The sequence below is a fragment of the Penicillium psychrosexuale genome (genome assembly GCF_028828465.1).
Source record: "Penicillium psychrosexuale strain IBT 29551 chromosome Unknown utg000003l, whole genome shotgun sequence".
Lineage (NCBI taxonomy): Eukaryota > Fungi > Ascomycota > Eurotiomycetes > Eurotiales > Aspergillaceae > Penicillium > Penicillium psychrosexuale.
In genome coordinates this window covers 2,335,861-2,359,485 of record NW_026643188.1, presented here as the reverse complement: position 1 = coordinate 2,359,485, position 23,625 = coordinate 2,335,861, and the positions used below count along the sequence as shown (strand labels likewise).

At 49.9% G+C, this 23,625-nt stretch overlaps 6 protein-coding genes across 6 annotated transcripts; 2 read left to right on the top strand and 4 right to left on the bottom strand.

Annotated features, from left to right (window-relative positions):
* Positions 1-673: 673 nt before the first annotated feature.
* N7518_004815 (Alpha/beta hydrolase fold-3) lies at positions 674-5,304 on the top strand (the record flags this gene model as incomplete). The annotated part of the gene is made up of 7 exons (XM_057185742.1): positions 674-1,105; positions 1,169-1,355; positions 1,413-1,938; positions 1,991-2,096; positions 2,146-2,337; positions 2,390-3,387; positions 3,957-5,304. 7 exons carry the CDS (start codon positions 674-676, stop codon positions 5,302-5,304), a joined length of 3,789 nt encoding a protein of 1,262 aa, XP_057042512.1.
* Positions 5,305-5,545: 241 nt separating this feature from the next.
* N7518_004814 (transcription factor domain-containing protein) lies at positions 5,546-8,779 on the bottom strand (the record flags this gene model as incomplete). The annotated part of the gene is made up of 8 exons (XM_057185741.1): positions 5,546-6,473; positions 6,529-6,684; positions 6,733-6,957; positions 7,004-7,136; positions 7,196-7,404; positions 7,456-8,448; positions 8,543-8,625; positions 8,693-8,779. The coding sequence occupies 8 exons, from the start codon at positions 8,777-8,779 to the stop codon at positions 5,546-5,548; spliced, it is 2,814 nt and encodes a 937-aa protein (XP_057042511.1).
* A 1,333-nt stretch (positions 8,780-10,112) lies between these two features.
* N7518_004813 (lactoylglutathione lyase GLO1) lies at positions 10,113-11,386 on the bottom strand (the record flags this gene model as incomplete). The annotated part of the gene is made up of 4 exons (XM_057185740.1): positions 10,113-10,288; positions 10,347-11,093; positions 11,155-11,202; positions 11,254-11,386. The coding sequence occupies 4 exons, from the start codon at positions 11,384-11,386 to the stop codon at positions 10,113-10,115; spliced, it is 1,104 nt and encodes a 367-aa protein (XP_057042510.1).
* A 992-nt stretch (positions 11,387-12,378) lies between these two features.
* Positions 12,379-13,520, top strand: N7518_004812 (uncharacterized protein; the record flags this gene model as incomplete). The annotated part of the gene is made up of 2 exons (XM_057185739.1): positions 12,379-12,842; positions 12,899-13,520. 2 exons carry the CDS (start codon positions 12,379-12,381, stop codon positions 13,518-13,520), a joined length of 1,086 nt encoding a protein of 361 aa, XP_057042509.1.
* A 374-nt stretch (positions 13,521-13,894) lies between these two features.
* N7518_004811 (PH domain protein) lies at positions 13,895-15,559 on the bottom strand (the record flags this gene model as incomplete). The annotated part of the gene is made up of 3 exons (XM_057185738.1): positions 13,895-15,190; positions 15,244-15,369; positions 15,434-15,559. 3 exons carry the CDS (start codon positions 15,557-15,559, stop codon positions 13,895-13,897), a joined length of 1,548 nt encoding a protein of 515 aa, XP_057042508.1.
* Positions 15,560-16,917: 1,358 nt separating this feature from the next.
* On the bottom strand, positions 16,918-18,950 carry N7518_004810 (arrestin family protein; the record flags this gene model as incomplete). Its single annotated transcript, XM_057185737.1, has 5 exons — positions 16,918-17,784; positions 17,841-18,266; positions 18,319-18,637; positions 18,693-18,836; positions 18,889-18,950. 5 exons carry the CDS (start codon positions 18,948-18,950, stop codon positions 16,918-16,920), a joined length of 1,818 nt encoding a protein of 605 aa, XP_057042507.1.
* Positions 18,951-23,625: the final 4,675 nt, after the last annotated feature.

The following is a 23,625-nucleotide window of genomic DNA, read 5'->3' as shown; positions in this document are numbered from 1 at the left end:
GTGTTTTAGTCTTGAATAACAGGCGTACATACCCTTTCTACCCTGTAATCAGATATGAAAAATGATGTGACGGTACCATTGTATTCAGCTTCTTCAGCCTCGGGTTAGGTCAAGAGTCATCTGTGTCAGCTGAAAATTGCCCCACGAAACTTTGGAATGAGACATGCTAAGCATCTTTTCCGGGTTTAGTTCCTCTATTCCTCTATTCCTTGATTTCTCACTTCTCTACTCGCTGAATATCACCAAGTCTGGTCCAGTTCATTATTTCTTCTGTGGCCGTTATAAGAGGGGGCCTGAGAATCGAGGTGGGGGCCGAAAGCACCCTTTGCTGTCAGATTCGCTCGTTCGTCCGCTGATACAATGCACATTCAGCCTATAATGAACGCTTTTACGAAGATCAGGCCTAATAAGCTGATCAATACGAGGGAATGAAGGCTGAGGTGATGTTCTCGGTTCGGAGTGGCCGCGTGAGGGGAAAATCGGGGAATGTCATCCCAGCGCTTAGAACAAGAACAGAATCCGTGTTTCTATTTTCATCTTGATCGTCATTGCGGGTGATTAGTGCGATATGAGAGAAATAGCCGCCTGAGAATTACCACCTCTGTGCTTCTTCCCCCCCCCAAAAAACCGAAAAACTTCAACCAAGCGAAGAACAACCCAGAGACACCAGGACATGGAATTCGACGACGAAATGGGCTATGCCATAGCAGGACCAAGCTCCTCGCGCTCAAACAGTCGACCGCCCCGCACACGCTGTCAACCGCCCCAGGAATCCATGAAGCAATTCTGGGAACAATTCAACACCAAGTACCCGGGCAAAGTATATACGGTGCTGCCGGACAATCCGTATGCACGGACACGGGCCAAGCATGTTCCCAGCGGCCGTATTCAGGGCCACGAGGCTGTCAAGTCGTACGAGCAGGCACGCCAGGAATGTCAAAAATCCGTCGACCGTATTGTCAAGGAATGCGAGCGCATGAATCAGAGATATTCGGACCCACACTTTGATATCGAGCTAGACCTGAAGTCTGGCCGGAGACACTATCTCGATGGATTGGATAAACCGAATATGCAGATGAGACCCCGGGGCGTGAAAAGAGTGACTGTTAGTTCGAAATGATATGCCATGGAGTGTTCAGATTGCAGATTGCTGAAGACTTTCATATAGGAAATTTTTGAAAATCCGCGGTTCTTTGTTAACGGACCTACCGCGTCAGATGTGCGGCAGGGATATGATGGGGATTGCTGGCTCATGGCTGCGCTTTGTACCATGGGCAACAAAGAGGAGCTCATCGAGAAGATTTGTGTTGCTCGCGATCAAGAGGTTGGGATTTATGGATTTGTTTTCCATCGAGGTAAGCGTGTGCTCCGAGCCCAATCAGACTGGGAACCATGCTGACTTCAATCATCAGACGGCGAGTGGCAGCAGTGCATTATAGATGACAAACTATATCTTTGCGCTGCTGACTATGATGAGTCTGTGGAGGAGCGACCCATCTGGGACGACATAACTCGGATTGATACGGAGGAAGAGTACCGGCGAGTCTGGCAGACAGGCTCGCGGGCCCTGTACTTCGCACAGTGCGTCGACGACAATGAGACCTGGCTACCTCTTCTAGAAAAAGCCTTCGCAAAGGCCCATGGAGACTACTCCGCGATCGAGGGTGGATTTGTTGGTGAGGCTATCGAGGATCTCACCGGAGGCGTTACGTCTGAGGTCTTATCTAGCAATATCCTGAACAAGGACCGCTTTTGGGCCGAGGAAATTATGAAGGTCAACACGGAATTCCTGTTTGGTTGCGGGACAGGCCTGTTTTCAAACTGGTTAGATCCTAATTACCGGGGTCCACCAAGGGATCGAAAGGGTATCGCGGAGGGTCACTCATATTCCATCATGGAAGCCCGGGAGATTGACGGCCACCGGTTACTGCGGCTGAGGTATGTGCATGAATGTCAAAAGGGAAATGACCAAAAGGCTCATAGCACCTAGGAACCCATGGGGTCGCAAAGAATGGCACGGTGCATGGGGTGATGGATCTAAAGAATGGACGCCCGAGTGGATGAAAATCCTTGGCCATAAATTTGGCAACGATGGTGTAGGTGTTCGTCGATCGCACTTTCACTCAATACGCTGACCTGGCCCAGTTCTTCTGGATCTCTTATAAAGATCTCCTCAGGAAATACCAGCACTTTGATCGGACACGCCTCTTCGGAGCTGAATGGACCATTACCCAGCAATGGACTACCTTGAATGTTCCCTGGTCCGCGGATTATCACAGCACTAAATTCATGATGGATGTGACTAAGACTGGACCGGTGGTCATTGTCCTATCCCAGGTTCGTTATGCGCCATTTACCCCAGCTCCTGTGTAGTGGCTGACAGATTCAGCTTGATACGCGCTATTTCAAAGGACTAGCCGGCAAGTACAGCTTCGTGCTCAAGTTCCGCTTGCAGAAGGAAGGCGAACAAGATTATCTCGTGCGCAGCCATAGCAGCCACTTTATGGGCCGATCTGTGAACGCCGAGATTGACCTTGACCCCGGTCACTATCAGGTCCTGATGAAGATCACAGCTTTTCGCCACGAAGACGCAGACTCGACCGAAGAAATTGTCCGTCAGGTTGCCTCGACGAGAAGAGAGAAACTAGTGCAAGTCGGCCTTTCCTACGACCTCGCGCATGCAAAGGGACTGGTGGGCGAAACACACCAAGAAAAGCGGGAGCAGCAGCGATTCAAAGCAGCTGAGCGGAGAAAGCTTCGAGACGAGATTAAGGAAAAGATGCAGAAGGACTGGATTCGAAATCAAAAGCTAAACGCCCGACAAGAGCGGATGCGAGCAAGGTGCGGGCGCATCCCCAGCGGCAGCTCCTACGATCACAACTTCGAACGCGATTATGTTCCCAACCAAATTCTGGTAGAGAAACCAATAGAAGATTCTGCCATCGACGTTTCAAGCATCTCAAGTGAAAACAGTGACCGCCGCGTCAACGGTTCTATCCCGAGCATCTACATCAACGGCGGCCAGGGCCTGCACGCAAGACACGCAAACAATGATTGGCGACGTAGAGCCGACTCTCCGCGGGCCAGTTTAGATGCTCGTTTTGCTACAGGGGCTCTTGATCAGGGTGATCTTGAATTACTAGAAGGGTTCGAATTTGACAGCGATCTCGACATGCCTCCTGACGAAGCGGGTGTGAAGAACCACCCTCCATCGGTGGGCCATGAGGAGCCTTCTGTTGACCCGTGGAATGCCGTCTGTGTGGTCGGACTGCGGGTTTACTCCAAGGATCCGATGCTGAGTCTGCAGGTTGTGCGTCCTGTGCTAGAGGATGATACTGAAGCTCCTCTCGACCGAGACGACCCTGCGGTGTCGGCGACGTCGGCGACGTCAGCGACTGCCTCTCGGCAAAATTCATATTCCTGGAGGGACTCTTGGATCAGTCATCTATTTATTTAGAGCATGGCGCATACGGTATTTTTGTTTCATTTTAAATTGTAGATCGATGAAAATTTGGCGTTTGTGTATGATTAGCTTAGTCCTGAATAGAATGCTATAACACTGAGATTGTAATGAATTATATCAAGATGAGACATACGGTCGTCGAAGCAATTTGATAGCACAGAGATGGCCATATTATTCAGGCATCAATTGGTTTCGGATAGCATGGCCAACAACCCTCCTTGACAAGTTTTATCAAACATCAAGTGCATGCTGTAATAGTGCTATGCGAGGTATTATCTACTCGTCCCGTGGTATAGCCCTTTTACTGCGCCGCAGCAGAGGAGCTACCCGAATTTCCGTCGCGTGTTTCCGAAGCTCGCGATATTCGACCGTTTCATCTGACTGCACCGATGAAACAATTTCCCTTCCTCTTGGAAACAATGGGGCTATCTCTCTAAAGTACAAGATACATTTTTCTATAAGCCCTAGTGATACATGCTAACTACATCCCCAGAATTACGCGACCGAGCGCCCACCAGGGGTTGTCTCCAGAAGGCCCAAATGTAATCCTCTACCTTCCCCCTGGACCTTTGTTGCTGGGAAATGCAACGAGCGCACCTCAAAATCATGAAAACATTGAATTTTATCACCAAAGGACTGGCTATACCAACTCCTTGGCCTCACACCAGCATGTCCTAGCATCCACTGCGTCTGCAGTGGTAGTAACAGTCAACTACCGTCTCGGCGAGATACCAACATATATTCCCTCATCTTCAGTTGAAAGCTCTATCTCGCAAGAGCTATCCGAAGCCCCTGACCAAACCCTGGGATCAAGCAACTCCGAACTCACCTCTTACAAATATCCAACCCCAGTCCACGATACACTGGCCGGATTCGACTGGATCCAAACTCACCTCCGCCCAGCGCAACTAGCCATCTTCGGCACACACATCGGAGGCTCTCTAGCTCTCATGCTGGGTCTGACCGAAGCGCGCTCCATCCGAGCCATCGCCGCCGTAGAACCCATTTGCGACTGGCCCGGTTTGGATGAGTACTGCACGCGCGAGAGCACTATCACAAACCCCAAAACACGAGCAGGTGATGATACCACTCCAAATTCAAAAGTAGCATCTACACAAAAGCGCCAGCCAAGGAAAAAGACCACAGCACCGCCAGACCTAGTGCCCCTCCTCCAAGCCCGCTCGAAATTCTTCTCAACCCCGGAGCGCTGCTTCGACTCCTTCGCCTCGCCAATCCTCTTCCTCCGCTCTGCGGGCCGGGATGTGCCGCCCACATTCCCGCAGTATCTTACGGGGCCGGAGTATCCCGTCCCCGTACTGAAGGAGACGCGGGGCACGACAGCCGTCGAGCAATACGCAACATTGGACGGGTCGACCTGGGAGTGTCCCGATATGGATTCCGACGATACCGATAGTATTGGTGCTACTGTTACGCGGCGCCGGAAGGCTCTTTCGCGTTGGCCGCCGTATGGTCTGGATTATGGGCTCAGTGGGGATACGTGGTCTGGGCCTGGGGATGGCATTGGGCGATTGGAAATGGCTTTGCCTTGGGTCCGGGTGTTCTCGAGAGAGGATGGTGCTGAATTGGCTTCTGGTTCTCTCTCTCCGAAGAAGAAGAAGAAGAAGCCTAGAGATGGTGGTCATGGGTCTACGGTTCTTGCTCGACAGGCTGATGAGATGGTCTCTACTATGCGGCGGGCCTGCTTTTGGGGTCGGGAAAAGGGGGTTGGGGAGCGGAGGGTTATTCTATCTCAGATTCGGAATACTGATAATAATGCGGGAGAGGAAGTGGCCGACTGGTTCAAGAATGTGTTCCAAAGAACAATGGAGGATATAGATTAAAATCGGTTGCAATGCATACAGCATCGAATTTACATGTGAAATTGCGCATGCAAAGAATTCATAAAGGCCCCAGTTTTGAAAGATGGAAATAATAATACATTTATGTGAACGCCCTCCATGCCTGGAGTGGTGTATATCATTCGATCATAGGATGTCCGTTCTATCTTCCAGGCAACACAAATTTGACAGACTCGAAGGATTGAGTCTCTGCAATGGTGTAATTATTCATCCAACAATGATTTCATGGTGGCATTGAGGTTCTCGTGTAGTTTTCCGATGTCCACCATCCATCAATGTCCGCGATTTCTGAGAGCATGCTGGGGTCCTCGGCGAAGGAAGGAGAAGGAACCTGGCCCATTCCATTCAGTGTGTTGCCAGTTTGAGTCTCGGACAAAAGACGCATGTCTGAGTTGGGAATCCAGTCTAGATCGCCTAGCTGGGAATCAGGAACGGGAACGGGGACGGGAAATGGGGCTTGTTGTTGATAAGAGCTTTGCTGATGATATTGGTGGTGAGGAGGCATGGTTTGCTGTGAAAGATGGGAGTATTGGTTGGTCGCCACAGGTGCTATTGACTGCATATTGGGAGGGACCCCGGAAACAGATAAACGGGATTTCTTCCGTGAGCCATCTATTCCTTGAGCATTGGCAGCCCTATTGTGCAGTGTAGACGGCTTCTGGGAGCCCAGCGACGCCAGATTAGCACTGCTGTTTTGGCGTTTCGCCGCAGAGCCGGATCGGCGCATGTTTGCTTGCCAACGTCGCTGGAGGGTAACAAGGTAGTCGCGGGTGCGCTTGGCATTGTCGAATGATTGGCCTAGTTCATCGAGAGCCCGGAAGCACAAATTGAGATATGCTACCATTTCCGGACTGCGAGGGTATGTCGGGCTGTCACTTTGTTTGCCTGGACTCATTGGAGAACTGGATACTGTTACGAAGAGAAGCATGAGCGCTGCGCTGAATATTATCGCTACAACTTGGTTGTTCATGCGGCGGAAGGTGTAGTGTTTCTCGAAGAGTTGGAGGAGTCGTGCGATGGCGGTGGCTGACTCCACGCACATGCGCCGCGCATGATGATACCCCGGGCCTTGACGAGGGCTGCGGGGCTGGATATAGCTTTTGGAAAGCCATGGGCGGTGGAAGAAAATGATGATCTGGTGGTATTGCATGCTGCAAGAGACTGTTAGTATGATTCTGGGGGTCTATTATATTGGAACAAACTGACTGGAGCATCATTAAATGAGGCAATATTGGCGATGTATCATCGTCCAGATCAATCTGAAGGCTAGAAGGAAGATTTGCTTTCCAGGCAAACAAATCTTCCGTCACTTGATAGCAGATTCTTTGCAGGTCGTGCCGAGAGATGTCCGAACATCCATACCTAAAGGCTTGTTAGCACTGTGCTGGATAATGTGCATAAGTCACATACAAAATATGACCAACTGGGGATATCATCTCCCATAGAACGACAAATTGCCTGCATATTAGCTCCATTGGGTTCCTCAGACCGTTCTGAGATAGCCCATGAGCAGCTTGATGGCCGTATGGATGCCAGTTTTGTTCCTTTTCAGGATAAAGAGCAGATCCAGGTTTTGAAACACCTATGTCTCCGGCGTTCATGCGGAACGGGCGGCCTAAGTAGAAGCCCCAGAAACTAGTTACTGTTAGAGATATTGACGGTATAAACCACGAAAACTTACTGGTCTGCTACATAGCTTCCCCAAAAGGTTGCACGGCGCACATCAGCCTCCTGCTGGGTGATTTCGCCCTTGTTCACGTATGTCGTCATATCTAGGTGTAAACCAAGATCGAAAGCAAGTCGCATAGACATCCCTGTAAAGCAATTAGCCAATGAACGTTGATTGTCTCCCATCTTCAAGATATATGCTTACCACTATACAACCAACCTCGAGCATCACGATTTGATGCGCCTTCATGGCAGCTCATAATGACAAGGGCCTGGACAGTAGCAACACAAGGAGAGTCGAGTTCAATTTCCAGAAGGGCCTTAGCACGGTCTGCGAAGAATTCAGAGAGAGACTTGGGGAAAGTAATGAATGTGGGGTGATAGCGTGCCTCGAAGGCACTCCCGATCGCGCACCTGAAACAAGTCAGCAAATTGCTTCAGCACCGGAAAATGAAGTGAACTCACATTGCATTAGTTAGAACCTCCGAGTAGAATGGAGTATCATCGAGTTCATTGCGCCATTTCGTTCGTGCCGTCATGAACATCTCTTTGTCGACAATGTATGTACTAGGGTTTTGCCAGGTGAAATATAGCTCCACCAGATGATCTTCCAGGGCTTGGTCCACAGGTTGACCCACCCGGAGGTGATTTAGAATATCCTGACCATCGTGGCGCACAGTCCGTGCGTCTGGCCGCTGCCGCTGCTGTGTCGCAGATACATCCACCAGATTGAGGTTGGACGTGGCACCGTAGAAACGCAGATGGCCATCACCTGCAATTTTCAAAGTGCCAATTCGGTGCGACAATTGCTCAATAACGTCATTTTCAGCTTCGTCCTCTTCGCCGCTATCCGAATCATTTTCTCCGTCATGGGGTAGCTGGCTTAGCAGAACACCCGGCTGCTGGGCCATGTCCATGCCAAGCTGGTAGCTATCCGGACTCATTTCTGCGTTGACGGGGATTCTAGGCATTGCAGAGGCTCTCGGCCCGCCGTTGAGATTGGCGTAAATAGTGTCCAAACTTTCGGCTGTTGGCAAAGTAAAGCCCCAATGGACAAAGTTTTGATTGTCCGAAGCACCCGGTACCATTCCAAAGGGATTCCAGCCCTCGGGCGACGGCGCCTTTCCATTAGACACAGTATCTTGCGCCGGGGACACGCCGGAAGCAACCAAATTAGTGATCGGGGTTTGTCCCTTGGGATTTACGACAGGTGGATCTTGGGACGGAGATTTGCTTGAGCCCCCAGAGGCCGTTGGATCATCTGCCGGTCGCTTTTCATCGGCCACTACTGAGGCTTGAGGGAATCCGCGCGGGATCTGGAGGGTGTCTAAAACCCTGTTCATGCCAGCCTCATCCTCTGGATTCATTGGCGGGGGCACCAGCCCCTGCTCCTGGATAAAATGACAAAGTTGGTCAATGCGGGCGGAGAACAGCTCCGTTGAGGCCCGAAGAGATACTCTAGTTCATATTAGCAAAAGAACATGAAGTGATGTATGCCTATGAGGTCTGCTTCGTCGCTTAGGCACTTCCGCACATTGAACAAGGTACTTACTTGCGCTTGTCGTCTCCATGTTGGTATTTGCATTCCTTTCCCTTTCGCTGACAATTCTGACAGTTAGGAGTGGCTCCATCACACTGGTAGCAGGCACATTAGATGATTGAAGCCATTTAGGATTTTTTGACTCAAGCTCAGAGCACATACCCTGATTTTACTTTCCCGGCATGGCACACAGGCGGTGGTGACATGTTTACGGGGTGCCTTTTTCGTTTTCTCTGGCTCAGCCGACATGGTTTATAATTTCGAGGCCACGTCCTCGAGGATTTCTTCCAAGAGTGCTGAAGCTCGAGGTTGTGGCTTGCTCCAATGGTGTGTGGCGATGTATCCCCGCAAATAAGACGAAATGGGCGAAATCACATGAATTCATCCCGCGTCAAAACTCGAAATTCTCGAAATTCTCATTGTCAAGCCATTAGCTGGGTCAGGTCACCGTGACATATTTCCTCTGCGCTTTTACGGGGGCGCTCAGAGTCAGGCTCACTGGGTAAATTTCAGAGTCCGTCAGCTGCTCAAATACCCCACGTGATAAAGTGGAGGTCCAATGAGGGCTCACCTCTATGGCACTGATTACTCAGACTGATATACCCAAAGCAGCACTTTACCCCACAATACGACCGACAGCTGGTCGAATGTTAGAATGGGACCGCTAATTTTTAGCGCCTCTTGGCCCAGAGGAACATGTATTAATCCGAATTCCGAGAGCTCGGCGAATGTCAGACATCAGCGAATGTCGGGATTCTTTTAGGGGTTATAATACCCTAGTACAGAAGAAGATAGGATTTAGTGGTAAAGATAATACTGTAAATAATGATCACGGGGTCTTTATAAACGTCTATTATAAGCTATGAAGACATCCTAGTGTAAAGAGAGATCTCGACATTCGCTAAGACCCCTCTGAGCAGATAGATGGTCGAAACGCGGATTAACACGGATTAATATATTTTCCTTCACGCTAAATTAGCGGTCCCATTCTAACATTCGATCAGCTGTAAGCCCCCCACAATATCGTTTAGCGGATTGTTACAATGACCCCCCTCCATTGCTAATTCGACCCTACATGTTTTAATCCCTTGATAATGACAGAGCAGTTGTTGAAGCAGTTTTTGAAGCAATTGTTAACGATGAAGTAGTTGATATGATAAAAGTTGGTGACTATAAACTGAATTCAAATACTCCGTACTCCGTACCTACTCCGTAGTAGTGGCAGAATTAATGGACGCACCATATTAGGAAGGCGGTATTCAAAAGTCAGGCAGGTACGTATATCAAAAGAGGGTAGGGTTATCCCATTAGCCAAGGCCCAAAGGGGGGTTACATATGACTATACTTAATTCATGGCGTTCTGGTTGAAATATGTGCAATTAAATTCATGTGAGTTTGGTCGGGTGGCTTGCTTCCAAGGTTCTGAACTAATCATGCTATTAAGCCGTCATTTCTTGCCCCCCGAGATCAAAATGTTCTGAAGGCAGGGGAGGGTCCACCGCCGTTGGCCTATGAAATGAAATGGTAGAGGATAAGCAGGACTGGATATTGATATACATGCATTGGCTTGTATTTCTATATTCTACCAGTTTGAAGTGCGCTTTATTCCCTCATTCTGCACCACCTCAATCCAATATCCATCGGGATCTAGAATAAATGCGATGTTGTGCATCCGCCCGTCAGTCAGGCGCTTCTTGAAGTTCACCTTCAGAGACTCAAAGCGGGCGCACGCAGCCGGGAGGTCGTCAACGGAGATACCTATGTCAAGTTAGGAACCTTGTAGAAACAATTAGAAGTTGTATGATAATCCACTTACAGATATGACCGAAACCCTGGGGCTCAGTGTTGCCGTTGTGGTAGACAGGGCCTTCCTGCTTCTCGGTGCCGTAGTTCCAGGTCAACTCGAGCAGACCTTCCCACTCCGCCACTCCATTTTTGCTACCCTCCTTAATCTCGGGATTGGATGCGGGGTACCCCAGGAAATACAGATTGAATTTGTTCTCTGGGTTCTCAATGGTGCGGACCAAAGTCATGCCCATGGATTCCTGGTAGAACTTCAAGCTGGCTTCGGCATCCTTCACGCGCAACATGGTGTGGTTCAGTCGATAGCTACCAGGGTCGGTGGTGGTGCTGAGATCCTCATCGGCGCGACGGATGATCTCAACCCAGTATCCATCGGGATCCTTAGCGAAGGCGATGTGTCGCATACGGCCTTCGGTCAATTTTTTCTGGAAGGGGTAGCCGGCATCTTCAATGCGCTTGCAGGCGGCTTCGATGTTGTCAACCGAGATGGCAATGTGGCCGAAGCCACGGTGCGGCTCTGTGTTTCCATTCACCACGCTGTAGTTGGGGTCGTTCTCGGTACCGTAGTTGTGAGTCAATTCCAGAACGGCATTACGATCAGTCCAATGACGGTCACCCTGGAGAGAGGCGGGGCCGTTATACGCCAGGAAGTAGTTGCAGAACTTCCATTCAGGCATGTCAATCTTGTTGACCAAGGTCAGGCCAAGGAACTTGTAAAAATCCACCGATCGCTGCGGATCTTTGACCCGCATCATCGTGTCTATAATGCGCCCATTGTGTTAGTGATTGTGTCGAAAGATGTTGAAGTACTGTCCACGAACGGTTGAGCTTATAGGTGGAGGGATCGGAAGCCATGGTTGCTAGGGATCCTGGTAACTGGTCAATAATCGGGCCATGAGCTGGACCTGAATAGAGCCTACTGATTGGTACAAAGGATCTTTGTCTGAGGACCCCAGGGGAAAGACGAGCGAACATTGGGGGAGAAGATGGAGGGGCAAAGGAGCTTTTTGTCAGCCGTGAGGAGAGTGTGGGGCACATGACGTTGTGCCACATAGCTGTTCTACCTAGGTAGCTCTTATAAGTTATAGGATTAGGAGCATATTGTATATATAACTGAGACCAATTAGATTCTGTGAGTCAGTCTATCACTTTTAATACTTCTAGGCGTCCAGTATGTGGTCAATCTGAAACCTGTACGGAGTACAAGTATATATATAATCAACAAGTTAGGTACGGATAATAATGAACTGCAATATAGGAATGTAATAATATATAATTTCGAGTTGAACAATCAAATGACACATAGGATAGCTACACTATTAGGTCGACATATGTATGCAGCCGGATATATACCTCGGTGTTAAAACGTCCGGGAACTCCACATCAACGGGGAAGTTGATCTCCAATTCCTTCCTCCCAACTCAACCTCCGAACTTCCAACATCGAACCCCTCGAACCCCTCCAATTCCCTGATTACCACATAGACCAGGTTCGTGAACATCCTCTTGCATGATCCTCAGACCTTTCTCCCCCCCGCTCCCGGTTGATCCCTTTCCTACCATTGGCCTCCATTCCCGGCTTCGTGTCGCATCCCGTCTCTTTTCTTTAATTTCCGACTTTCTTATACTGCCGCGCTTAGCTCTTGGTTTCATGTATCCCCCCTTTCCCTCTCCCAATCAAGTCTCTGCTCATGTGCACGCTTCCTTCATACTTGCCCGATCATGGTGCTCCCATTGCGGAGCCGCCTCACACACACCTCATGACACCTGCTGGTCATACCAGGCCTCATAAAGCTCTGTTGCTCTGATTTTTCTTGTGTACCACCGGACGCGATTGGAATCATCGTGACTTTGTATTTGGACCAATGCGCGTCGAGTCGACGGATCCGAATCTCTGCGTGTTCCCTTATTCCCTCTCATCTACTTGCCAAGCCCATGGCATGAGAGCTTACCTGCTTCCCTCGTGCCCTCTGTTTATTAATTTTACCTTTCTGCGGGAATTAAACAAACCCCACATTGTCATCTCTGCGTGCCCAGTCCGCATCCATGGGTGTGAAGATGGCTGAATGCGAACCTTCTCCAGTTCCCTTCTCTGATTCAATATCCGATTGCTCCTCGACGACTTTTTCCCTACCTATCTCCCAATCTCCCTTCGAACCGAACTTTCTGCCTTACTGGGCCCGTCACAAGACAAAGTTTGCCCAGAACCTATTGGACTACTCCGACGAGCCAATCGAATACGACCATCACGACGAGGACTATCGCGACAACTGCTTCTTTTTTCCGGAAGACTGCTCGTGGACACCACCAAAAGATTGCATTGCGGAAGCAAATTGCGTTTCACTGCAGGAGGAACCCTCGATCCAGGTGGAGGAATACGCGCCTTCGGTAGGCCAGGACAACACCGACACCATGATTCCCGGTCTCCCCGATATCAAGATGCTGGATGCGGAGGCACTAAGCGACCTCTTGGAAGATAACCTATCCCCGCCAGAGATCACAACGATCATGTATGCCAGCTGTGCTTCCACCACAAGATACACCTAATGATTGTATCTATTTATAGTGTCTTCGCAACAAACGGCGCCGTCTTCGCCCACGGCTCCTCCCTCTCCTCGCGCCAACTGCGCAACCTTAGCGCAACCTACGGCGCCGCCTACACATGCTACGCCAAGTCAGCCTCAAGCGGGAACCTGACGGGCGTCAACCCAGCCAGCCATCCTTCATCCTACGTGACCGCCAAGTCGATGTCTCTAGGCGATGTAGGCTCGATCGTCTTCGAACTTGACGACTCCGTCGCCGTGGTAACCCAGATCGCGGATAAAGTCCTTGTGGCCGCCGTCGGCCCATCCAGACTAGACGCACTGGAGCCGAATGGCGGCACCAACGCCGACTCCCTTGCAATTGACACCGTACCTGATGCAGGTAATGGAACTCCCACGCTTGAGGACTCACAGGGTGATATATCGCGCGCACTGGCTGCCGTACCTGCGTCTCTGGACGCGCCTCACAACGGTCACCGAGACCCCCAGTTGGAGATTGACCGCAGCGCTGATCTTGCGCGTCTGGCTAGCCTGAACCTCTCTGCCTCGCCGGCCGTCTTGCTTGCGCTGGAGTCTAAATGCGCCGCGCTAGGACGTTTCCTCGGGGAGAAGCTGAATGACTTGGAAAGTCCTGAGGATTTCTGATACTGGGAAATGAACATGTATGCCGCGATGCTTGCTGGGATTATCTAGCTAGCCCATGCCCATGTGTATTTCCAGCATAGGCTATGATATGATTTGACGATACAACTCTGCCTGCTTTGTGTATTTGATAGTTAAAGGATCTTCGATCCAGCTAGCGGTGATATCTGATTCTTGCAATTTTAACGTGGAAAGAAATTCATTAGAGGTATATATCCAGTCGACCAAGGTATGTTTCGCTCTCCGGATGGATAAATGGGCGCTACACCCTAATCAACTGACGAGATGCACATGCGTTATTTGAGTATATACGGGGGGTAAAGTCCACAGAACCAAAAAAGCTTAAACATATATGCCTAAACGAGAAAGAGGTCATATCACGACTTCTCCACAGCGGAGCCACCGGGCGAGGTGTAGAAGTGGCTAGACGAACTAGCCGTGCGGCTAAGTCCCGGAGTCGGGCTAGCAGCAGCAGGGGCAGCAGCAGCCTGTGCAGCCTCGGTCTTCTCCATCTCCTTCTCGGCGTAGGTGGGCGGCAGGCCCTGGCCGGACACGCTGCGGGCGGGGCTAGCAATGCCAGCAGGCGAGGTAGGGGCGGCCGACGTCGCCGTGGGAGAAGCGAGCGTGGACACCGCCGCAGCAGGGGCTGCCGCGACCGGGCTGCGGGTAGCCTCCTTGATAACGGTCCACCACTTCTCCGCATCGTTGGGGGTGTGGGCCTTGAAGCTGAGCTCGGTGTTTGTGTGGAAGGCGTTTCCGATTTTGCCGCTGGAAACGTCCTTGCCCTTCACGTTGAACTTGACCCCGTCAATGGAGCCGACGATGCATTCTGGCAGGTACAGCGAAAGCTCCGGGGAAGGGTCGCGGCGGAAATCGTCGTTGTCCTTGAACTCGTGCAGATAGCCTGCCGGGGTGACGACGTAGTAGCCCGTGCTGTAGCCCTTGATGAGGGCGCGCGAGCGACGCTCGAGAGAGCCCTCGATGAGCGGCTGTGTGGAGCGGTGCTCCATGTTCGGGAAGGTGATGCTGGAGAAGGAGCGCGGGGGCGAGTCTGGGTTGACCAGGATTGCATCGTTGCGCACGCAGAAGTTCATCCATTCAAAGTCCGGTGGGATGCGCTGCGCGGAGCCGAGGATGTCGGCGTACATGGCGCGCTGGCGCTCGAGTTGCCCGTTCATGTGCAGGTGGAATTGCTCCATGGTGCCTTGCACGGTCTGCAGGACGTGCGCTTCGAACTGCTGGAAGGAGTTCTGCACGGCGAGGATATCCTGGCGGTGGTTGTTCTCCTCGTTTACTTGGTTGTTCAGGCGGTGGTTGATGCCGCGCTTGAGGAGGTAAGGGTCATTGTGCGGCTCGATCTTGCTGCCGGCGGCGGCGTCGAAGCAGGCGGCGTTCTGACCTAGGAGCTCGATGTGCTTCTGCGTCAGGTTACGCGCCTTTTCGACGGCCTTGGCTCCCTTGCTAGCACCGGAGCTCAGCTCCTTGGACTTGTTCTTGATCTCTTTGTGGAGACGCTCGAGGGTGGGGAGAACGCCGGTCTTAAGGTTCTTTTCGCCTTCCAGATACATGGTAACCATGCCCTGAGTGTTGCTGCGAATGCTCTCAAACATACCAGCCACGCCGCCTCCGCTGGTACTGAAGTGGTGGGCCTCCTTGAGGGGTTCGTTCACGGTCTATTCCCATTCTTTGTCAGTGCCGGGTATGACCCATAGGAATAACCACTGACCTTCAAGATCTTCTCATAGTCCTTGGACTGGGACTTCTGCACTTTGGCGGTAGCAGAGAAGTAATCCTCGAGATATCCGCACATATGCTTCCATGCTCGGAGACGCTCAAGCAGGAGATTAGTAGTCTGGGAACAAGTACATCGTCAGTCCAATATACTTCTTTTCTTCGAGGACACCACGGATACAAACCTCATTGCTATCACCGTCGGGAATAGCCTCATCGTCACTCAGAGAAGTACGACGAGTGAAGGAGCTGCTCACGGTGTTAGACCGCTGAGGCAGTTTCACATCCGCGGGGCTCATTGGAGTGGACATGGTCGCGGAGAAACGGCGGGGTAAGGCCTAATTCAAGACGTCGACAATTAACAACCGAAGTCGAAGTTATCTTATCCGCGTCAAAACCAGAGCTGACGACTGATAATGTGGCATAAACAACGAATTATTGGGATGTTAGCATCGGTGGCTGGTGTGAGACCACGGCCGATGGTGGGGGAGCGCTAGTCTATGGCTGGACTAGTCAGTAGAGATCGATCATTGCGGACGAGCAGACTTACGCGACGGAAGTGATGGGCCAACAGTTTCCACTATGTTGGATATTATCTTTATGTTGTAGGTAAAAATTAAGGCGAGAGCGCAGTCTTAACCGATCGACAAATGTCAATGAGGTCACTGTGCCCCTTGTAACCTGTTAGACCTCGGGACCTTACTCTGGGTACTCGATGCTGTGGCTTTCATATCCACCCAAATATTCAAGTTTTCCAACCTTATCGTGTCAAGCCGAACGTAAATGTAGCAATACCTTGGCTCTACACTATAATGTATACATATGTACTCGAGGCGCCAAGTTGTGCTTACTATCAAAAACAGGGTACTGGCCAGACCTACTCACTAGAGCCTAGGAAGAACATAAAATATGTCGATAATCGAAAGTGGCAAAAGCCATGTACCAATAGCCCCTCCAATGTCTATCTCAAGTGAACAATACCTTTGACCTTTGACGGAAGAAGCAGAGTCATGCCACCTGGGCCGGGTTGGGCCCGCAGATTCATTGATGACCTAAGATCGATGGCTAATTTCCTCATCGGGACATGATATCATCAGTGAAGATGGAAAATCTGTTGAGCATTGAAGACTTTGATCTCGTCGACCAAAGTAATTAAGTACATGCGTCAAAGGCTCATATGCATGGCTCGTGCTGATAGGCATATTTAAATGTCATGCAGCTCGTTCATATCGGATCTCATTCGTAAGGTAAAAAAAAAAGTGAAAGAAAGACCAAAACACCCGTGACCGTCTATGGAAGTATTCCTGCCCGTCTATGATCGAACGCCAGAGGAAAATAAAAGTTGGAAGAAAAGGCAATGAGAAGTAAGAAGAGATGGGAAGTTGCCGCTGATGGACGGTAGAAACATTCAGAACAATGCTGGATGAGAAGTTCCCGATTGACTGGGACTGAGGCTTGAAAAGGGGAGCTAATGCTGGGAACCATGATCGCTTGTAGAAAAAGAACATGATGGGGAGGGGGAGAAGATGAAGAGAGCAAATGGTTAAGGGTTAAGGAATAGAGCGCTTCGCGTGGGTCTCAGTGTCCAGCACCGATGCAGAAGGAGAACTTTTGATGGAAAGTGAAGGCGGGAGATCATGGCTGGATCGAAGGATTCCGTGGCCACATCTCATGCTCTGGCGCGAGCTTGTCCAATTCTAAGTCTGCGTTCCTCATCGTCAGCATTGGTGCCGCGAGAATTGAAGTAACCGGAGCGATTCTGCACCTCTAGGGGAGTTCCCGGTCCGGTTGCACGGCCGCTGCGGATATGAGCTTGTTGGGGAGACTGCGGGACTGGTAGCGTGGGGAGGCTACTAGCAATCACGGCATTGTAATCGGGGAGACCAGAGTCACGGGGACGCACGGCGCAGCGCACTGCAGTCGAATAGCTGGGAACCCGACTGAGAGTCTCTACCTCGTCGTACTGGGGGTGGAAGGGAGTTGCCATGCCCGAGGGAAGGGCTTCGGGCTCCACTTCGTCGGATGGCCGACGGGAGAGTTCTGGACTGCCATGGTTCGATCCGGAAGCAGTTCCGAAGTAGTCATTAGAGACACCCAATTGGCGATTAATTGGGATTCCGTCTGTTGGGGATTGAGATCCGTGCAGTCCCTCGCCAGGAGTGACTGCACCAGGAGTGATAGGATGGTGGAGCGGACTTGCGTTCAGGTTTGTGAGACGATGGTGCAGTGCCGAAGCTGAGATATCGGTGTTGGTCAGGGCGTTCATGGAGGCGAGGTTCTCTGTGGATATGTTGCGACTGAGAGGAGTGAATGGCGTGCCCGGACTACTGGCAGGGCCTGGTGTGCGATAGCCGCTGGGATCCAGCTCGCTATACAGCTGATCAAATGTGTGCTCACCGTAAAGGGGAGGCGCCTGGTGCGCAAACTCATCGACGGCGATCCGGGTAGTTTGAGAGGTTTGCCCAAGAAGGTTGTTGTTGTCGTCGATGGCAAGGTGTGGCGAGATGAAAATCGAAACTGGAAGCGTAGCCCGGAGCTGCATTGAGATGTTAGCCTGTCAGAAGAATGGCCAAGGGTACTACTATTACTCACCTCGCTGATGTGGCCGTCGGGGTTGTGCAGCTGAATACGGAACTTCAGCTTGTGGCGGACTTTGATCCCCTTGGTGTCTGTATCCTGCAGACAGCGGGTCAATGTCTGCGGCATGTCTAGGATACGCTTGCATTGGTATCCTTCCGCCGCTTCATCGATGATCTCAATGTTGTTCTCGTCCAGCTCATGCTCGTCGCTCAAGATTGTCCTTGTGGTCTTGTATGTGTTGCGAATGGAATCGGGGTCTTCCGGATTGAGGGTAAGGTCGTGGCTTTCGATCAACTGTGACGTAATTTGGCCGATCCGAAGACCCTTGAGAAGGGGAATCAATTTGAAATCGACGTGGATGGCGGTTCCGAAGACGATGGCTTTCGTCGGGGTACTGATGGAGTATTCAATCTTGTTGGGCCAGATGTTGTCCACGGACTAGGAGGGTTGTCAGTAAAAATCCCCCAGTTAGGCCGATATGACCACTTACCATTGCATGTGATAGCTCCAGGGCACTAGGATCCAGGGTTCGTATGATTCTGAGCGGTTTGCGCGCAACAATGTCCTTGACGTACTTGCGCCCGATCTCGGCCTTGAAGCGGTACATCACCCATGTCTCGGCAAGGCCTTCCACACTCTCGGGCATGGATCCCTCAAGTACCACATCAAAGGGGTACTCATAGTTGCCAGCAGGGAGGACCTCGGTTTTTCCTTTGGGTAGGTCCCGGAATTTCCACGTTTTCTCGTAGAACACACGTTCACGCCATGACTTTCGGCCACCGGCGGCTGCACTGGAGGGGAGGTGCCAGCTGCGCAAATGGCTTGTTAGTAGTGTTGATTCAGAATTAGGAATGCGACACATACCAAACTCGCGACATGCCCGTCAGCTGTAGCCGGAGGTGTTTAATGGTGAGCGGCTCGGACAAACACAGGACCAGAGTGCCCCGCAGATGCGCACTGGCGGCTTCATGTTCGCCGCCACGGAACACGATATACTCATCATTCAACCTGGATGAAGTCAGATATGTCGCTCGCCTGGGCTATCCGGTCCCCCACTCACCTGATGTCAAAGTATTTGGCGCTGCTGGCGCTCCCGCCACTACTAAAGAAGCTGAGAGCCATTTGGAAATTGCCCGCAGCAATGGGCGGAGATGTCGACGAAGTTAGGGAATAAAAATATGAAGAAGAAGGAGAAAAGTCAAGAGTAAAGAGATGAAGGCTAGTAAGTGTACTCCGTCCGTACTGCGTTACTGCGTAACTGCGTACTGGCGTATGGCACCGGTATTTTTTCCGTTTTTTCTCTATCACTGATCTACCGGAACATGGCCAGATACGCAAGACTGGTCCGACTCACGGGTCCCCAGTGGAGTTGTGCCGTTTCCGGCGACCTATTCTTTTCTTCTTTTCTTTTTTTCCTTTTTATTCTTTTTAGGGCCTTTAGCAGTGCCGAGATGCGAAATGACTAATCTCAAATGGAAATAGGCTCACGGGTGCGCGATGTAAGGCTGGCTTGGCATATAATGAAGAGAAATATAAGAATTGGAGCAAAAGTGGGATTTATAGGATTTTAAAGGATTTGTGAGATTTGTGAAGAACCTTAGAACCATCTTAACCGGTTAAGCACATCAAAATCCATCAGTGTCTAGTCTTTTTACGTCAGCGCTATCATACCAGACCCTACATACTCCCTACAAGGTACAAAGTACGTACGCGTAGTTACTATTTGATGCCTATTTAGTCTCTTTACTTTCAAATGCATGGAATTCTGTATCCAGAACAAAATTCAAATAATATGACATAGACGAAGGACATCCGAAACCATTCAACAACTCACCCCGGTCTAACTATAGCGTCTAGGGTTTACCCATACGATTATCCATCATGCCATGTGATCTTGTACGGCATACTCCGTACATACCTCGGGATCGCCCTTCCCGCATGGTTTTAAGATCCCTGAAGATGCACACGTCAACGTACCTATGTATGCCCATGGAGTCACATAACAGCGTTATTTCATACTTCAGAACCTGATCGTCAACTAAAAAATCCACTTTGGTGATGGTAAATAGGAGATCTACAAAGTATACTAGTTAGCAAGGCTGCATTTAACCAGTCACGGTACACATAATCCTTGTCTACTAGGGTCTCGATCGCGCCACTCATTAAAAAATATGCCTTGGGCTTGGACCCTTGGTCTTTCTCAATTCATCCAACTGCCGCCACTCCGATATTGCTCAGATAAGTTATACACTGACAAATACAGTTTCAAATGCGATCGTCTCTTCCTGTAGTTACCGTGCCTGAAAATCCCAATGCACATTGATGCATGAAACCGCCTTTGACTTTGACCTGCCAAGCTTGACCTATCTTAATCTCACCCGCAACAATCGGAAATATCTGTGATCCAACCGCCTACAGTAACCCAACACTTACATCATTATATTGTAGAGTCCCTGATGAGCATTGCGGTAAGAGCGGGAACCGCCTATACTAACCAGACCCCGCCTAGCTGTCAAGGCCCGTGGCGTCGTGATAGGTTCAAAGCGGGTCAGATATATTGTGAGGGATTTCACCTAACCTTGGAAGGGTAAAACCAAACATAGATAAGGTCTCGGACAAACAACACACAAACTGTTGATTATGGTGCCTTATGTGGCCCACTTCTGCGGTCGTGTTTCATGTAACATGTACATACTCCATACGTACATACACATACAAAGTGCATTGCATGAAAGCCAGCACTCGGCCTGCTCCCGATTGTACAAGCCGACTGCAGGCCTAGCCCTGGAATCGGGATGCCTTCCAAATATGGAACTCGGGAATTTCCGCTTCACCGGATCGGAATCCCGATTGCGTGCCGATTTAAGCTCCCCGAGTATATGCGCTGTTATTCGCCGTGTTTATACTGGGCTTCTCGGTGTGAGGATTTAGGCTGAAACTTTGTTTTTGACTTTTATTTTTATCTTTTCTTCCTTTTGATACCAACTGGACAAGACCCGTTCCTATGGCGTGCGACCCGCTCTAATCTAATCTTTTGATCCTTTTGGCTAAAGACACCATCACGATGTCCCGGCTAGGACGGTCGAAGTCTATAAAGCACTCAAAATGACCAGGGTCAGAGCTATACTCTACCAGCTTTCAAAGATTTTCTTACGGCCCCACCAAGCAGATCATCGACGGTGAGCTTTTACAGACTCTCCACTATGAAATTATCTTCGGTGAGTTCCAGAACGTCCACTTGGATTGCATCATGCCGAAGAAAAGTCAATAATGTGGGACTCTTTGTTTACGCGTACGTTGTAAATGCAGATAACCTTGGAAGTACATACCCAGGTACGGAGTAGACATCGGCGTAATTATTTAAGGCATGTCGTCATCGTGAGTGATTCACTGTCGGGATTTTAAACTAGGCATGTTACACCGCTCAACGCATGCAATGCTGGCCGTAAATGTTGTACAGTGTAAAAGCTTGAACCCTAAATGTATTCCGATGATTTGCATCAGGCCATTTTCCATGTTCAACGTCCAAGAGCAAGTTGAGCCAATTACAGAACATCAGTAAACGCCTCATTCGACCCTGGGGGCCTAGCTTATCACTTCGGTTAATGTTTTTCAAGATTGGCTAGATAAGAAGCACGTCAAGGGGTCTTTGCGTCTTAGTGTACCAATAGTAATTGCTAAAGCCAGACATCGTAAGAGATCTGACCCACCAAATAAAACCGAAAGAAACAACACAAAACACAAGAAAACACGGCTATGAAACCTGCTAAACAGGGCATAATAAAAGTACTTAATACATGCATCCACGCGCAGCAGAGCAAGTGCTATACATCTTTTTTGCGTAGTTCTCATGCCGAATACAAAGTAGAATATGACCTGCTATCTTCCAGTGATCGCCAGGGGAGGTTGCAATGTCTAGAGCGGGAACTAAAAGAGATCGCGTGGATCGACTGCCTGCCAAGATCCGGAAAAGACTTTTTACGGCTTACGAGGGCCTCGGTTGGGCCAATTGTACAGCGGAATTTATTCACATGGCGGTGCAATCAGGGTCTTCTTCGGGCCTTTTTGGTTCGGGGTTTCCCGTGGTCTAGATCTGGCGTGTGATGCACATCATATACAACATATAGATCAGACTTCATGTCAACAGAGCCGAGGCTTTTTCAATCCTCTCATATTCTAAACATCCATCATCCCCAAAGACAAAACAGGTGCAATTGCAAGTCAAACCTGGAAGATCTTGTTAAAGCATACCCGAGAACGCCCGACGACTTCATATCATCATCGGCTACGGAGTATGTCGCAGCTACCTACTCACGAGGGCTAATGTAAGCTAGACGACTACACCCGGCTGCTGAAAACGAGAGGTGGTTTCTGTTTCGCTCAGGCTTTGAATACCGTCATGGGTATGTACTCCTCGGCTATCCATCACAGCCGGCTTCGAATTCAGAATCCCAATGCTACCTCGGCAACAAGGATATAAGCGCAGGCCGGACACATGGAAGTGCAGCTTGGCTATACATTGCATCGAAGGTTACCTTATTGTCCACCAGAGACCGGCTCCCGGATCTCGATGACTGAGTTCACAGCTAGAGGTAGCTTCTGTTGGTGCCGATAATGTTCCACCGAGATGTACTATGGTATCAGTGGCAGGTTCCCGTGAAGAATGTCCCTTCTTAATATCCGCACTAGTTAACTAACAACGGCTAAGTTTACTAACTGTTTAATGAGAATCGATTTACCGAGGGTGACGGTTGCTGCCGTGATGGCATGACACCCTCTGTATCGGGTCGTGGCCATGGAAACAATGGGGTCCAATGAGGCAAGTGGCCTTGACCGATTGCGAATAAACTGCAAGTCTGATACTATTTGATGAGATTGGTTACCGGAACTTACGTTGGCATTCCAAGACATGTTGGCCGAAAACGGCCCTGTGATATTGACACGTGGAAATGTGGCACACGACACAATAGAACGAGCGTTCAGCATTATAAATGAACTTCTTTAAATATTCCGCTGCTACATGTAACTAATGTCAAGAAAAACCGGAGTAGGAAAAATCCGAATTGGACTCTCATTGTATCCGAGGTCTATACTACCTGGTTTCCGTTTTTGGTTAGTATTATTGGTCGACCGTGGTGCAGGTGAGCTCAAGCTCACGATCGTCGATTAGAGTTTTTTTAAGTAGAGATCTAGGCGTTGATCTAAATATATCAAGCCGGGGTAATGGACCACTTGGTGGTGATGTCAACATGTGCCACTGGATTGCATTTACCACCTAGTACATATATCCAGCTGATCCATGGTGCGCTTCAATTACGCAACGAGATAGTAGAGCATGGCTGAGCAGATCCAGTGAGGCTGGGTCCAAGTATGTATTATGTTCACGAGTAATCACAGTATTAATGACATGGAAAGGTGGGAAGAAGCGAAAATTTCAAGTCGCAATGAGACTTAGAGCCGGCTGCTCCAAGGAAGAGATCAGAACCAGAAGTCTTGGGCCGATTTGCAAATCATAAGACGTCAATCAAGAGAACCTAGGGGTTCAGGGCTGACCAAAGTGGGTCAAAGGAGGCGGTAGGAGTCGCGTGGCCGACGCTCTTAGGAACAATGTCTATAACAGGCACAGCCCGAAATAGAACGACGAGTATATCGAGAACGACGGGGAAAATCCTGGGGCACAGCATACACTGCAAACCAAGGTGCCATGTCATGTTGAAATCGAGCCAAACACATATGCGGTCGGTAAGACGAAGACAGCCCAGCACGATGGAATAACATGATAGGATCGGATTATGAA